This window comes from Carcharhinus amblyrhynchos, chromosome 6 (genome assembly GCF_965287045.1).
Source record: "Carcharhinus amblyrhynchos chromosome 6, sCarAmb.v2.hapA, whole genome shotgun sequence".
Taxonomy (NCBI): Eukaryota; Metazoa; Chordata; class Chondrichthyes; order Carcharhiniformes; family Carcharhinidae; genus Carcharhinus; species Carcharhinus amblyrhynchos.
In genome coordinates this window covers 69,108,226-69,124,009 of record NC_137329.1, presented here as the reverse complement: position 1 = coordinate 69,124,009, position 15,784 = coordinate 69,108,226, and the positions used below count along the sequence as shown (strand labels likewise).

Sequence of the window (15,784 nt, the reverse complement as noted above, 5' to 3'; positions counted from 1 at the left end):
TCTCTTATCAAAAACCCATCAACCCGTGTCTTAAAAATATTTAACGAGGTAGCCTCCACCACTTCAACGGGCAGAGAATTCCAGAGATTCACCACCCTTTGAGTGAAGAAGTTCCTCCTCAACTCCGTTCTAAACCACCCCCCCTTTATCTTGAGGCTGCGCCCCCTAGTCCTACTGTCCTTTCTGAGCAGGAAGAGTCTCTCCACCTCTATCCTATCCATCCCATTCATCATCTTATACGTCTCAATGAGATCTCCCTCATTCTTCTAAACTCTAACGAGTACAAGCCTAGTTTATTCAGCCTCTCCTCATAGCTGAACCCCCTCAACTCCAGTATCAGCCTAGTAAACCTCCTCTGCACTCCCTCCAAGGCCAAAATATCCTTGCGTAAGTGCGGCGACCAAAACTGCACACAGTACTCCAGCTGCGGCCTCACCAATGCCCTATACAGCTGCAGCAAGACCTCCCTACTTTTAGATTCAATCCCCTCGCTATGAAGGCCAGCGTGTTCATAGCTCCTTGAAAGTGGAGTCACAGGTGAACAGAGTGGTGAAGAAGTCTTTACATGTTAACTGATGCAACACCTTCTGTCTATGGACAAGGCAGCCGATACCTGGGAAAACCAACACCTGGATGTTCCCCTCCAAATCACTCATCATCCTGGAAATATATCACTGTTCCTTCACTGTCGCTGGATCAAAATCTTAGCACCCCCTCACTAACAGCACTGAGGGTGTACCTACACCACATGGGCTGGTGCTCACCACTACCTTCTCAAGGGCAATTAGAGATGGGTAATAAATGCTGGCCTAGACAGCAGCACCCACATCCTGTAAACAATTTCAATAAGAGGGTTACAATGCCTTACAGCTGGCCCCTTCCTGACCCAGAACCAGCACTGGCTGGTTAAAGTCTATAGATATGGCACATAAGAGTATTTTGGTTTATGTGCCAACTCAGCTCCCTGGCATGGCATCCTGCATCACATCAATGTCCTTTCACTGAACTTGGCATTTTACGTACACATATATTTTCAAAATGGATGAGAATATCTATGCTTTGATTGGGCCGCAGAAAAGTGGAGGAATACTTAGTTTTGGAGAGTTTGGAACTTCTGTGGGAGGAAGAGAGTTTAGAGAAGCACTGGCTATAATAATGTTCATCAGAAAGAGGGAGAGATAAAGTTTGTTATTGAGACAGATTGAAAACAACAACTAAAACTGTGCATATCATTATTAAACATTAATAAGTTGAGTAATAAACATCAGCATCCCAACTTTACTCATTCTGTATTAATGATTTACCTCCCTCCATTGCAGCTTTTGCATAGATACCCACAGCTATCATCAGCCCACTTGCTACCTGTTAAAGAGAGAATGAAAAAAACGAGAGTCACTCCAACAAGAACTACTCCAACATTTATTCAAAAACCTTCCATCAATCTATATTTTATATCTATATATCTCACACCTACAACCACTTCCTCTCAACCTGTCACATTCAGTTCACAGTAAAAAGTCTGACAACACCAGGTCTAAGTCCAGCCGATTTATTTGATAGTAAACTCACAAGCTTTCGAGGTTTCCCACTTCTTCAGGTGAATGGAGAGTTCTGGCTGAGGCCAGAACTTGAACTCTGACTTTTTACTGTTGTCAGACTTTTTACTGTGTTTACCCCAGTCCAACGCCGGCATATCCACATCATGACATTCAGTTCAGAACAATCACAAACTCATTCATCTCCTGCTCTAAAGAGCACAACATAATGGGTGACAGTCTCACCAGCAGACAGGTTGAGGCAGCAGCAGTGATAGAAATACTACAGAGGTTGATGTGCAAGTTGACCATTCCTCACCTCGATGAGGGCAGGGGAGCGGGTCAACCAATATATCAGAAGAGACAAGTTTGAGACCTTCATATAACTGAACTTTATCAACAAATCTTAGAACACTTAACCTAAACTGATTTACTAATGAATGATTGGGCAAAAGGCTAAGGTATTACCCACATGAAAGCAGGTGATCAAGCTCATGTCAAAGGGGATGAGTCTTTCACTGCAGTTCTTGTTGCAAGGGTTGAGGGTTACCCCAGGTTTTCGCTGCTCGATGTTCTGAATCTTTGTTCTTCTATTCAATTTTCCATGGAATACAGCAAGCCAGCACCTCCCTCCCACAGACACATCCCCCACACCTGCTCATCCCACACATACCCTACCACGAGCCCACTGACAACTCCCCACCACCACACACACACAAACACACACACACCCCCCCGTCCAACCCCCCCCGACCACCCTGAGGACCATCTGTTCAGCAACTGTTATGAATGGACTGTTAATCTTCCTTTACAACTGCAGAGTTGTAGGTTAATTGACTAACAAGGATACTACCCAGATGTGAGTTTATTAAAACTGGCTGTATAACTCTCCTACTCTCACAGAACCTACAGGGTTGGATTATTTTCCAATCATGCTTTAAATCCATAGAATTCATAAAATCTCTACAGTGCAGAAAGAGGCCATTCAGCCCATTTAGTCTGCGCTGACTCTCCAACAGAGCATCTTACATATCCCTACCCATTTACCTTTAATCCCCTTAATCTCCACATTTTGATACACTAAGGGACAATTTAGCATGGCTATTCCATCTAATTTGCACATCTTTTGGAGTGTAGGAGGAACCCAGAGCACACGGAGGAAACCCACAGAGACAAGGGGAGAACGTGTAAACTCCACACAGACAGTGACCCAAGCCGGGGTTGAATCTGGATCCCTGGCGCTTTGAGGCAGTAGTGCTTAGCCAACATGCCATTTACAGCTGAAACTGCAACTGTAGCCATTTTAACAACTGCAGACTTGTCTATTTTCTCAATAAGCCTCAGATTCAGCCGTGGAACCCGTAGCTAGGGATATTTTAATAATGAAGAGGATATGGGGTCAGGAGCTCGACTTAGTGTTTCGCACTGGGTCAGGAGATTGTTGGTTCAGAGTCCATCCCATGAATTTGAGCACATAATCTACATTAGCACCTCAACACAGTAACGAGGGGTATGCTGGCTGGGATTCCATGACTGGCTTTCTTCAGTTCTGTGGCCAAATTCTCCATTCTTGCTGCAGTAATGGCAGGGCAAATGAAATCACAGAATTCCACCAGGTTTCATACAAAATGTTAAAACAGGATTGCAACTGGCCTTTCAAGTTGACATAAAGGGATCTCCTTCCATTTTTTGAAGAGGATTAGAGGAGTTCTCCCCAGTGTCTTGGCCAATGCTTATCTCTCAACCAAAAACAATAAAACATCTGAGTCATTCAACAGAGATGAGGAGAACATTTTCTCTCAGTGTCGTGAGTCTGTGGAACTCTCTTTCCCAAACTACAGTAGAGATTGGGCCACTGAATATCTTTTATGGAAGAGGTAGATAGATTCTTGACTAATGAGGCAATGAAAGGTTATTGGGTTTAGGCAGGAGACGAGGCCAGAATCAAATCAGCCATCATCTTATTGAATGGAGGAGCAGGCTTGAGGGGCTGAATGGTCGACTGTGAATGAGATTTTCACAATAAATTCATTGCAGTGTGAATGCAAACTTACCTGGGATGAATAAATAAACTTCACTTCTCCTGCTCTTAATTTGTATGTTTGTAGGTAAACACAAAAGCCTTTCTTTCAAATACTTACACGAGGTCCTCTCGTGCTGTTCACTCAGTTTCATTTGTTTGGCCCCAGTTTGTATCCCAGACAGGCCACTACAGTGGACAGAGCCTCAGAAAATCAGTCTGAAAGATACAGATACAGCTGCAGTCTCACTGCAGCTGGAGCCTTTGCAACAATGCTACTTCCCTTTGTTATATTGAGATGTTAAGCGGTTAACATCCCATGAATCTCCTATGATCTTGGCCATTTGTAAAAGGGTTTTGCAAGCTGAGATCCTGCAAAATTGCAAATGCAGCTGGTTGGTTTAAGATAAAGTGAAAAGTCTCCATTAGCTTAAAGCTGTGATTAACTGCATCTTGTTTGAAACAACCTGTGCAGTGCATACTCCCTTATTCTGAACTGTCACCCTGCCCTTGTAAATAACGAAATATAACAAAACTTTTGCTTTATTAAATCAGTCTAGACTGGACTTGACTAAATGCTATCCTTTTTGAAGGATATAACATTCATTTTATGGGCAAAGTAACATCCCAGGATATATATGAGAACTGCTATTATTTCACACTGGAGCAATGGTGGATGTGCAGTTTCAATGGCAACTGTAGGGTGGCCGGTGGGGGGGGTTGGGTAGACATATTTTTACTCAATACTGTATTTGTATTTACTTTGGCTGTTGCTAAGCATGTGATCTGGGTGAAGTTATACTATGTGTACGTGACTAATTGCTGTAAAAAGAGTATAAAGGAGGAGAACCGTTCGAGGGAGTATCACTCAGCTAAACTCAGGACACTGTGCTGACTTAGTGAAACGATCCTCAGAGAGCTTGTACTTGCTTGAGAATAAAGAACGGGGTTTTCTTATACAGATCAGTGTCTTGTTCTTGCATCAAGTATGTAAGGGTCTCTGAAAAATGAACCTGACAATTTGATGCTGAAATGAGGATCGTTTTACCAAGTCAGCACAGTGTCCTGAGCTTAGCCGAGCGATACTCTCTTGAACGGGGGGATTCTCCCTCTTTATATTCTTTTTACAGCAATTAGTCACGTACACACAGTATAATTTCACCCAGATCACGTGCTTAGCAACAGAAAAAGTATGTACAAATACAGTATTGAGTAAAAATGTCGAAACCCACCCCCCCCCAGTTGCCATCGAAACTGCACGTCCACCATTGGTCCAGTGTGAGATAATAACTGTTCTCATATATATCTTGGGATGTTACTTTGCCCATAAAATGAATGTTATCTCCTTCAAACAAGGATAGCATTTAGCCAAGTCCAGTCTAGACTGATTTAATAAAGCTAAAGTTTCGCTATATTTCGTTATGGCCAAGGTGACAGGTCAGAATAAGGGCGTATGCACTGATATCAGCACAGGTTGTTTCAAACAAGATGCAGTTAATCACAGCTTTAAGCTAATGGAGACTTTTCATTTTATCTTAAAGCAACCAGCTGTGTTTGCAATTTTGCAGGATCTCAGCTTGCAAAACCTTTTTACAAATGGCCAAGATCGTAGGAGATTCATGGGATGTTAACCCTTTAACATCTCAGTATTTTATGTTTGCAAACATAAAACCACAGGTTCCATTTGCTGTCCCATTGCATAAAATACAAAGCAAAGGAGATCACATTGTACTTGTAAAAATTCCACTTGCAATGAGTCTTTACAAGCAGTCTCAGTATTGTTATTCAAATTGAAAGGTTGGATTGTTTAAATGAAAATTTTGTTACTCATCGTGGAAAACTAGTTTTTTATATATTAGTTCATGGGCAATGCTGGTGGGCCAGCATTTATTGCACTTCCTTGAATGCATTTATACCATATTGGGGTGGCACAATTCCGGCCTTGGGTCACTGTCTATGTGGAGTTTGCACATTTTCCACATGTCTGCGTGGGTTTCTTTTGGGTACTCAAGTTTTCTCCTACAGTCGAAAGATGTGCAGGTTAAGTGGATTGGCCACGCTAAATTGCCCCTTCGTGTCAGGGGGACTAGCTAGGGTAAATGCATGGCATTATGGGATTAGAGCCTGGGTGGGATTGTGGTCAGTACAGACTCAATGGGCTGAATGGCCTCCTTCTTGTACTGTAGGATTCCATGATTCTATATCATGGTTGTGTCCTGGCTGAGTACACCTGCAGGAAGTACACCCAATTCCAGCTCCTTGAAGACCGTGTTAGGGACCTGGAGCTGGAACTGGATGAACTCAGGGTCATTCGGGAAGCAGAGGCAGCTATAGATAAAAGCTACAGAGAGATAGTTACTCCTAGACGTGATTCGTGGGTGACTGCTAGAAGGGGGAAGAAGCAGTCAGAGCAGCGATTCCCCCGTGGCTGTTCCTCTGCAAAACAAGTACTCTGTTTTGGATGCTGCTGGGGAGGACGACTCAACGGGGGTAAGCCTTGGGGTACACGTCTCTGGAGCAGAGTCTGTCCCTGTTGCTCAGATGGGAAGGGGGAAGAAGAGTAGAGGATTAGTCATTGGGGACTCCATAGTTAAGGAGATAGATAGGAGATTCTATGGGAACAAGCGAGACTCGCGGTTGGTGTGTTGTCTCCCAGGTGCCAGGGTCCGTGATGTCTCCGATCGCGTTTTCGGGATCCTTAAGGGGGAGGGGAACCAGCCCCAAGTTGTGGTTCACATAGGCACCCATGACATAGGTAGGAAAAGGGATGGGGATGTAAGACAGTAATTCAGGGAGTTAGGGTGGAAGCTTAGGGCTAGATCAAACAGATCAAACCTCTGGTTTGTTACCCGTGCCACAGGATAGCGAGGAGAAGAGTAGAGAGAGAGACCGTTTGAACACGTGGGTAAAGCGATGGTGCAGGGGAGAGGGTTTCAGATACCTGAACAATTGGGGCTTATTCTGGGGTAGGTGGAACCTCTACAAAAGGGATGGTCTACACCTGAACCAGAGGGGTACCAATATATTGGGGGGAAAATTTGCCAATGCTCTTCGGGAGGGTTTAAACTGATTCAGAGGGGGGATGGGAACCTGAATTGTATCTCCAGTGTACAGGAGGATGAGAATAGGGAAGTCATGGATAAGGTTTCAAGGTCGCAGCAGTGTATTGGCAGGCGGGAGGGTGGTCTGAAGTGTGCATACTTTAACATAGGAGCATACGCAATAAGATGGCTGAACTTGCAGCTTGGGTTGGTACCTGGGACTTTGATGTTGTGGCCATTACAGAGACATGGATAGAGCAGGGACAGGAATGGTTATTGCAGGTTCCGGGGTTCAGATGTTTCAGTCAGAGCAGGGAAGGTGGTAAAAGAGGGGGAGGCATGGCATTGTTAGTCAAGGACAGTATTACAGTGGCAGAAAGGACGTTTGATGAGAACTCGTCTACTGAGGTAGTTTGGGCTGAAATTAGGAACAGGAAAGGAGAGGTCACCCTGCTGTGAGTTTTTTATAGGCCTCCAAAAAGCTCCAGAGATGTGGAGGAAAGGATTGCAAAGATGATTCTGGGTACGAGCGAAAGTAACAGGGTAGTTGTTATGGAGGACTTTAACTTTACAAATATTGATTGGAAAAGCTATAGTTCGAGTACTTTGGAAGGGTCAGTTTTTGTCCAATGTGTGCAGGAGGGTTTCCTGACACAGTATGTAGATAGGCCAACAAGAGGTGAGGCTACATTGGATTTGGTACTGGGTAATGAACCAGACCAGGTGTTAGACTTGGAGGCAGGTGAGCATTTTGGTGGTAGTGACCACAATTTAGTTACATTTACCTTAGTGATGGAACGGGATAGGTATATACTGAAGGGCAAAAGTTACAGCTGGGGGAAAGGAAATTATGAGGCAATTAGGCGAGATTTAGGATACATAGGTTGGAGAAGGAAACTGCAGGGGTTGGGCACAATTGAAATGCGGAGCTTGTTCAAGGAGCAGCTATTGCGAGTCCTTGATAAATATGTACCTGTCAGGCAGGGAGGAAGTGGTCGTGCGAGAGAACCATGGTTTACTAAGGAAGTTGAATCTCTTGTGAAAAGGAAGAAGGAGACTTATGTAAAGATGAAATGTGAAGGCTCAGTTAGGGCACTGGAGAGTTACAGGTTAGCCAGGAAGGAACTAAAGAGAGAGTTAAGAAGAGCCAGAAGAGGACATGAGAAGACTTTGGCAGGTAGGATCAAGGAAAACCCTAAAGCTTTCTAGAGGTATGTCAGGAATAAAAGAATGATTAGGGCAAGATTAGGGCCAGTCAAGGACAGTAGTGGGAAATTGTGCATGGAGTCTGAAGAGATAGGAGAGGCACTAAATGAATATTTTTCATCAGTATTCACACAGGAAAAAGTCAATGTAGTCGAGGAGAATACTGAGATATGGGCTTTTAGGCTAGACGGGATTGAGGTACATAAGGTGGAGGTGTTAGCAATTCTAGAAAGTGTGAAAATAGGTAAGTCCCCTGGGCTGGATGGGATTTATCCTAGGATTCTCTGGGAGGCTAGGGAGGAGATTGCAGAGCCTTTGGCTTTGATCTATATGTCATCATTGTCTACAGGTATAGTACCAGAAGACTGGAGGATAGCAAATGTTGTCCCCTTATTCAAGAGAGGGAGTAGAGACCATCCTGGGAATTATAGACCAGTGAGCCTTACTTCTGTTGTGGGCAAAGTTTTGGAAAGTATTGTAAGAGATAAGATTTATAATCATCTAGAGAGAAATAATTTGATTAGGGATAGTCAACACAGTTTTGTGAAGGGTAGGTCGTGCCTCACAAACCTTTTTGAGTTCTTTGAGAAGGTGACGAAAGAGGTGGATGAGGGTAAAGCAGTTGATGTGGTGTATATGGATTTCGGTAAAACGTTTGATAAGGTTCCCCATGGTAAGCTACTGCAGAAAATACGGATCCATGGGATTGAGGGTGATTTAGTGGTTTGGATCAGGAATTGGCTAGCTGGAAGAAAACAGAGGGTGGTGGTTGATGAGAAATGTTCAATCTGGAGTTCAGTTACTAGTGGAGTACCGCAGGGATCTGTTTCGGGGCCACTGCTGTTTGTCATTTTTATAAATGAACTAGATGAGAGCGTAGAAGGATGGGTTAGTAAATTTGCGGATGATACTAATGTCGGAGGAGTTGTGGACAGTGCGGATGGATGTTGCAGTGCGCAGAGGGACATAGATAAGCTGCAGAGCTGGGCTAAGAGGCGGCAAATGGAGTTTAATGCGGAAAAGGGTGAGGTGATTCACTTTGGAAGGAGTAACAGGATTACAGCTAGTGGAAAGAATCTTGGTAGTGTGGATGAACAGAGAGATCTCGGTGTCCATGTGCATAGATCCCTGAAAGTTGACACCCAGGTTGATAAGCATACGGTGTGTTAGCTTTTATTGGTAGACAGATTGAGTTTTGGAGCCATGAGATCATGTTGCAGCTGTACAAAACTCTGGTGCGGCCGTACTTGGAGTATTGTGTACAGCTCTGGTTGCCGCATTATAAGAAAGATGTGGAAGCGTTGGAAAGGGCGCAGAGGAGATTTACCAGGATGTTGCCTGGTATAGTGGGAAGGTCTTATGAGGAAAGGCTGAGGGACTTGAGGTTGTCTTCGTTAGAGAGAAGGTTAAGAGGTGACATAATTGAGGCATACACGATGATCAGAGGATTAGATAGGGTGGTCAGTGAGAGCCTTTTTCCTCGGATGGTGATGGCTAACATGAGGGGACATGGCTTTAAATTGAGGGGTGATAAATATAGGACAGATGTCAGAGATAGGTTTTTTACTCAGAGGGTAGTAAGGGCGTGGAATGCCCTGCCTGCAGCAGTCGTGGACTCGCCAACTTTAAGGGCATTCAAATGGTCATTTGATAGACATATTGGATAATGTTGGAATAGTTTAGGTTAGAGGGTCAGTAGATTGGTTCCACTGGTTGGCGCAACATCGAGGGCCGAAGGGCCTGTACTGTGCTGTAATGTTCTATGTTGCTGTGGATCTGGAGTCAAAATTAGGCCAGATCAGGTAAGGTTAGTGAACTGGATTAGTAAACCAGATGGGTTTTTACAGCAACAATAATGGTTTCATGGTCAACATTAAACTTTCAATTCCAGATTCTATTGAATTTAAATTTCACCATCTGCCGTGGTAGGATCTGAACTACTGGTCCAGCTTGGGTCACCAGTCAATTGACAATACTGCAATGCCACCGCCTCCCCATTCTTTCAGTTAGATTATTTATTTTTTAAAACAACAAAAACAACTTGCATTCATAGAGTTCACTTAACGTAGAAAACCATCTCAAGACATTTCATAGGAACATTAAAAAAAACAGAGCCAAAGGAACAAACATTTGGGTTGGTGACCAGTGCAAGAGGGTAGAGTTGGAGCAATGGAGTGATCATGGACATTGATAGAGCTGGAGGAGGTTACAAAGATATGTGGGGAAAATGCCATGGAAAGATTTGAATATGGAGACTGGAATCTTGAAATGAAGGCATTCAGGGACTGGGCACCATTGTAGATCAGCAAGCACAGGGTGATACGAATTAGGTTAACAGGCTACAACATTTTGGATGAGCTCATTTATGGAAGTGGGAAACATTCAGAATATCATGGGAATGGTTGAGTCTGGAGAGAGAGTTGCCAACTGTTTTCTTGAGACTTAATCACATGAGGGAACAGGAAGCCTGTTGGTTCCCCTCCTCTTCCATCACTTTACATCATGTACTGGGAGCTTTGCCATCAATGGAATAGCAGCGAGGGGTTGACCACGTTGTCCTCTAAGAGCAGGAAGTGTGAATATTTAGAAATTTGTAAAATTGCCACCACCCCCTGAACAATTCCTATGACAGGATAGCCTACTCCAACAAACATATGAATTCATCTAGATTCATATGTCATCCAAATAACGTTTGAATTCCCTCTGAGGGAGGGAGGGTAAGTATTTCAGTAGCCTATCTAGGAGGAAAAGCCAGATCCACGGGTGAACATCTCCTGATTAATGCACAGGATTCTGTGTTCCAGCACTATTCTGCCAGTTTTGTAATCTGCTTGTAGTTGGAGCCAGGATAAAGAGCGTTCAGTTTCTGATGTGGAATAAGGAAAGGTGGAGCTGGAGGTTTGTACAGAAAATCCTTAGATTAGGATATTGCGCCTGTTCCCAAACTCTCTTAGATCTGCCAACAAATTTGCTTAGACAATGAGAAAAAGTAAAAATCACATTTGTGCAGGTTTTGGATATTAATTCACCAGGGATTATCATAGAATCACAGAATCCCTACAGTGCAGAACGAAGCCATTCAGCCCATCAAGTCTGTACCAATAACAATCCTATCCTATCCCCATACCCCATACCCCTGACACTAAGAAACAATTTAGCATAATCAATCTGCACATTTTTGGACTATGGGAGGAAACTGGAGGAAACCCACGCAGTCATGGAGAGAACGTGCAAACTCCACACAGTCACCCAAAACCAGGATTGAACCTGAGTCCCTGGTGCTGTGATGCAGCAGTGCTAACGACTGTGCCATAATGCCACCCTTAAGTTTTTAATTTATTAGATATGTACTAAATGAAAGACAAAATAAAACTTAATGAAGGTATTCAAAGGATTCAATAGACACATAAGGGCAGTGGTCTTGTAACCATACTAAAGTAGAGCCATGAAAGTTTAGTCATGGCTAGCTTTGATAGGACAGTAATATTAACTCAATTACTCCTGTCTGTCTGTTAATATGACCACGTGACCTCCAAAACAAAGTGTATTTAAACAAAGGGCCTCTATTGTAATGGTATGTGAAGGGGAAACATTGAGAACAAACCACTTTCTCATCCTAGTGAAGAGATAAGCAAATGAGAACAAAGAACAAAGAACAACACAGCACGGGAAACAGGCCCTTCGGCCCAACGAGCCCGCGCCGCCGTCCCATTGTCTCAGTGACCTATTCATGATAAAAGATAAAAGATAAAAGCAAGCCTGTTTAAATTCTTTTGATATGGATTCTTTATCTTGGGTTCATGTCACACGAGGACAGCCTCAACCAGGGGTCTTGGGTTCATGTCACACTATCTGTAACCCCCATGATTTGACTGGGCTTGCAAAATCTCACTAACTGTCCTGGCTGGAGACATTTCTTTAACCTGTGATTAACCCTCTCCCCACTCACATTGTCTGTACCTTTAAGTCTTGATTACCTGTAAAGACTCGCATTCCAATCATTATTTTGTAAATTGAGTTTGTGATAGCCTGGGATAACCAACAAGTAAAAAGTCTGACAACACCAGGTTTTAGTCCAACCGATTTATTTGATAATACTCACAAGCTTTCGAGGGGACTGCCTCTTCGTCAGCTGACTTTTTACTGTGTTTACGCCAGTCCAACGCCAGCATTCCCACATCATAACCAACAAGAACAGAGGAATGGGTGGTACAAGAACACAGCTTGTGCAGAAGTTAGGGTAAGGAGTTGGTGACATGAGCTATAAATGATAGCTTTAGTACTCCCAGGTTTAACTGAAGGAAATAGTACCCTCTGCAGAATCGTCACAGGTGGGATGGACAATTTATTGGACCATTTAAAGGTCTGTTGACCTCGGGTGGAATGTCCTGTCTTTGCTAAAGATTCTGTGGCTTAGGCTGGACCAAGCAAGGACAGTGTGGCTAGAGTTATGAGTAAAGGTGAGCTGTTTAAAGAGCAAGTGGATTTGACACCAAAGGCTTGCAGGGATGTAGAGGAACTGTTCCTACTTTGGATCATGCTGTTCCAATGCTACAGGGGAGTGGAAATCTGATTTCCTTCTGTGAGTAATTATTGGCACCAGAAAGGGAATTTACATTTTGAAATACCGAAATCCTGTGCAGTAAAAACAGATCAATCAGCTATACAGATTACAGTACCATGCATTCATAATTTTACATTCCTCCAAAAGCTGATAGGCTTGCCACAACTAATCACTGCATTCCTAACGAACAGTCCAATGGAACCAAGAGCCAGCCACAACTATTCAAATAACCTCAAGGCTGTATTTTCAGGTTCCCATCAACAGCAACAATAACAAGAAAACTTTGCAATTATCTCACATGTTTAACTTCATAAAATGTCCCAGAGTAATTCACAGCAGCATTATCAATCAAGGTTTGGAGCAACATAAAGAAATGAGGTAGAAAGATTTAGGACAGGAATCTCAGAGATTAGGAACAAGATTACTGAAGGCAGGCCTGCCATAGGTGGAGCGATGGAAATCAGGGAAGCACAAGAGGCTGGAATGGAGAAGTGAAGAGTTTCCGCTGGGCACAGAGAAAGGGAGGGAGGTCACAAAAAAAGGGAGGAAGGTCACAGAGAGATAGGGACGGAGATCACAGAGAAAGGGAGGGAGGTCACTGTAATAGGGAGGGAGATCAGCGTCAGCAAGGAAATCATCCCAACTGACACTGCCTGAGGGTAGGGGAGGGGCAGGGGGGACAATGGGAGGGATGGAGGGAGAGGGGCAGAAGGGAGAGAGGAGAGGAATGGGGTGGACAGAGGGGTGGAGGGGAAGGTGGAGTGGGAAGAAGGCAGAGGGGAGGGGAGGTAGGGTAAAGAAAAAGGAAGAGTAGTGGGAAAGCAGTTAATGAGTACAAGGGGGAGAAGGGTTGGTGAGGAAGGGGGTGCAACAAGGGGTTGGTGAGTAGGGGGCGTGGAGAGGGGTTGGTGAGTAGCGGGCTCACATACCCATCACGATGGATGCGGATGAATAAGTGAGCACGGAGATTGAGTGTGAGCCTGACACACACACAGTATACACACACACTCTCTGACCCTCTCACTTGGTCATTTAATTAATTATGCTTTTTTAACTTATTAAGTTGTTGCTCTGATATTGCTTTGCTGTGCAAAATGTTATCTTCCTGAAATTTTCTCACTGGCCGCTTGGATGAGTAAAAGATCCAAATGTGACTCCCTTGAGCAAAAGGTGAGACAAGCCTGTACTGGAGGGTGATGCTGGTTGTGGAGTTGGCAGCAGTTGCAAATGGAAATGATTGACATTAAAGAAAGGGAAGAAGAAAAGAGCATGTTAACTCACTTACCCAGAAGATGAAGCAGAATGCGAACAGCAAATATTTAATTAGCCGATTTGTCTTCATATTCTGATGGCACTGACAGAGCCAATAACAGCAGCCGTTGAATTACACTGTCTATTTTAGCTGCATTCAGCGCAGTCTGATCGGAGGGAGTGCCCACATCTGAAATAAGTGATCTTGTCTTGAAATTGGGCAAAGTTAATCATTGTTCAGTGTACAAACAGCAGATACCAATCTGTACCCAGCCAAGACATTGAATTCTAACGCTCCCTCTGATAGTAAAACAAATTAAGGCACTGGTTTATCCACTTATTTTTTAATCCCTTTTCTATCCAACTCGCACTGCTGAGTGGATTTGTGAAATTTGTCAGTTCCTGCATTCCTGATTACCTGAAAACAGCAAGTCTGGATTTGCTAAGCACTAACCACTCACCCACAAAGCAGCCTGTGTTTGACGTGTGACAGAAAGTGGAGCCCCCATAAACTTGTAACTTGAAAACTTTCAACAAATATCATTTTTGGCATTGATTTAATTAGGATAATGTGAATTTAAAATCGCTTCTTGGCCTTTTGGCTAAGATCAAGTGTAGTATCGACATGCTGTACTTGGTTGAAGTCATTAGGTTACATTTTAGCTTCATTTGAACCATTTTTTAAAAGCAGCATCTCGGATTTTGGCTAAGATGCAAATGAGACCAAGCATAGAACATAGAACACTACAGCACAAATATGCCCTTCGGCCCACAAGTTGCGCCGATCATATCCATACCTACCAGGCCTATCTATAACCCTCAATCCCATCAAATCCCATGTAATCATCCAGGAGTCTCTTAAAAGACCCCAACGAGTTCGCCTCCACCAACGGCAGCCGATTCCACTCACTCACCACCCTCTGAGTGAAAAACTTACCCCTAACATCTCCTCTGTACCTACTCCCCAGCACCTTAAACCTGTGTCCTCTCATAGTGACCACTTCAGCCCTGAGAAATAGCCTCCGAAAATCCACTCTATCTATACCTCTCAACATCTTATAAACCTCTATTAGGTCGCCTCTCAACCTTCATCTCTCCAGGGAGAAGAGACCTAGCTCCCTCAATCTATCCTCATTAGGCATGCCACCCAATCCAGGCAACATCCTTGTAAATCTCCTTTATATCCTTTCAATAGCTTCCACATCCTTCTTGTAGTGAGGCGACCAGAACTGCACACAGTACTCCAAGTGGAGTCTGACAAGGGTCTTATAAAGTTGTAGCATTATCTCCTGACTCCTAAACTCAATCCCTCTACTAATGAAGGCTAGTACACCATATGCCTTCTTGACCACATCCTCCACTTGCGAGGCCAATTTAAGAGTCCTATGGACCCGGACCCCAAGGTCCTTCTGCGCCTCTACACTGCTAAGAGTCCTACCCTTGATATTGTACTCCTTCATCCCATTGGACCTGCCAAAATGGACCACTACACATTTATCCGCGTTGAAGTCCATCTGCCACTTCTCCACCCAGTCTTGCATCCTATCTATGTCTCGCTGCAACTTCTGACATCCCTCCAGACTATCCACAACACCACCAACCTTCGTGTCGTCGGCAAACTTACCAACCCATCCCTCCACTTCCTCACCCAGGTCATTTATGAGCCTTGGAGGAGTTGTTATGCCTACTCCAATCAGCTTGGAACATGTTTTGGCCTTCCACTGACTTCCCTCCATGTTGACAAATGTACCAAATCAAGCCCAAGACAGGAGGTGAGAGCCCTGTCTTGTCAGCTTGGATCGGGAATGTCTCAACTTATTGAGACTCTGAATTGGACTTGATTTGATTGAATTGGATTAAAAAAATGTGAATTTAAAATGGACTGTAGTTGGCTGGAGCTGAAACATAGGAGACGAGCAGGTTTGTGTCCACTTGGAAGAGAGGTGTTTCAGGAAGGCTTTTGATGAGCTGTGTATTGGGATGAACAGCCAATGTTTAAGTATCGGTTATTCATGTTCTGCATGTCCAGCCTCAATAACACTGCTGTGCGTAAGCTTCCTGCAGTGAAAACATCATGGGCAGCAGCTCTGCTGCTGCTGTCAGGTTTAAAGGCCTGTAGCAGACTAAAGGTACAAAGCATGATGATTTGGTACATTTGTCAACATGG

General features: G+C 43.9%; 1 protein-coding gene and 1 pseudogene across 3 annotated transcripts in view; one reads left to right on the top strand and one right to left on the bottom strand.

Moving 5' to 3' along the window:
• LOC145344486 (tetraspanin-33) overlaps positions 1-13,982 on the bottom strand; it is a 58,096-nt gene extending 44,114 nt beyond the window's left edge. For all 3 annotated transcript variants that reach the window (XM_080191661.1, XM_080191662.1, XM_080191663.1), the window contains exons 1-2: positions 13,652-13,982; positions 1,305-1,362 (exon numbers count right to left, since the gene is read on the bottom strand). In XM_080191661.1, coding sequence (XP_080047787.1) covers positions 1,305-1,362; positions 13,652-13,708 — 115 coding nt within the window. In that variant the 5' untranslated portion in view covers positions 13,709-13,982. The remainder of the gene's footprint in view (positions 1-1,304; positions 1,363-13,651) is intronic.
• Positions 13,983-14,199: 217 nt separating this feature from the next.
• On the top strand, positions 14,200-14,297 carry LOC145344662 (U2 spliceosomal RNA; annotated as a pseudogene).
• The last annotated feature ends 1,487 nt before the right edge of the window (positions 14,298-15,784 follow it).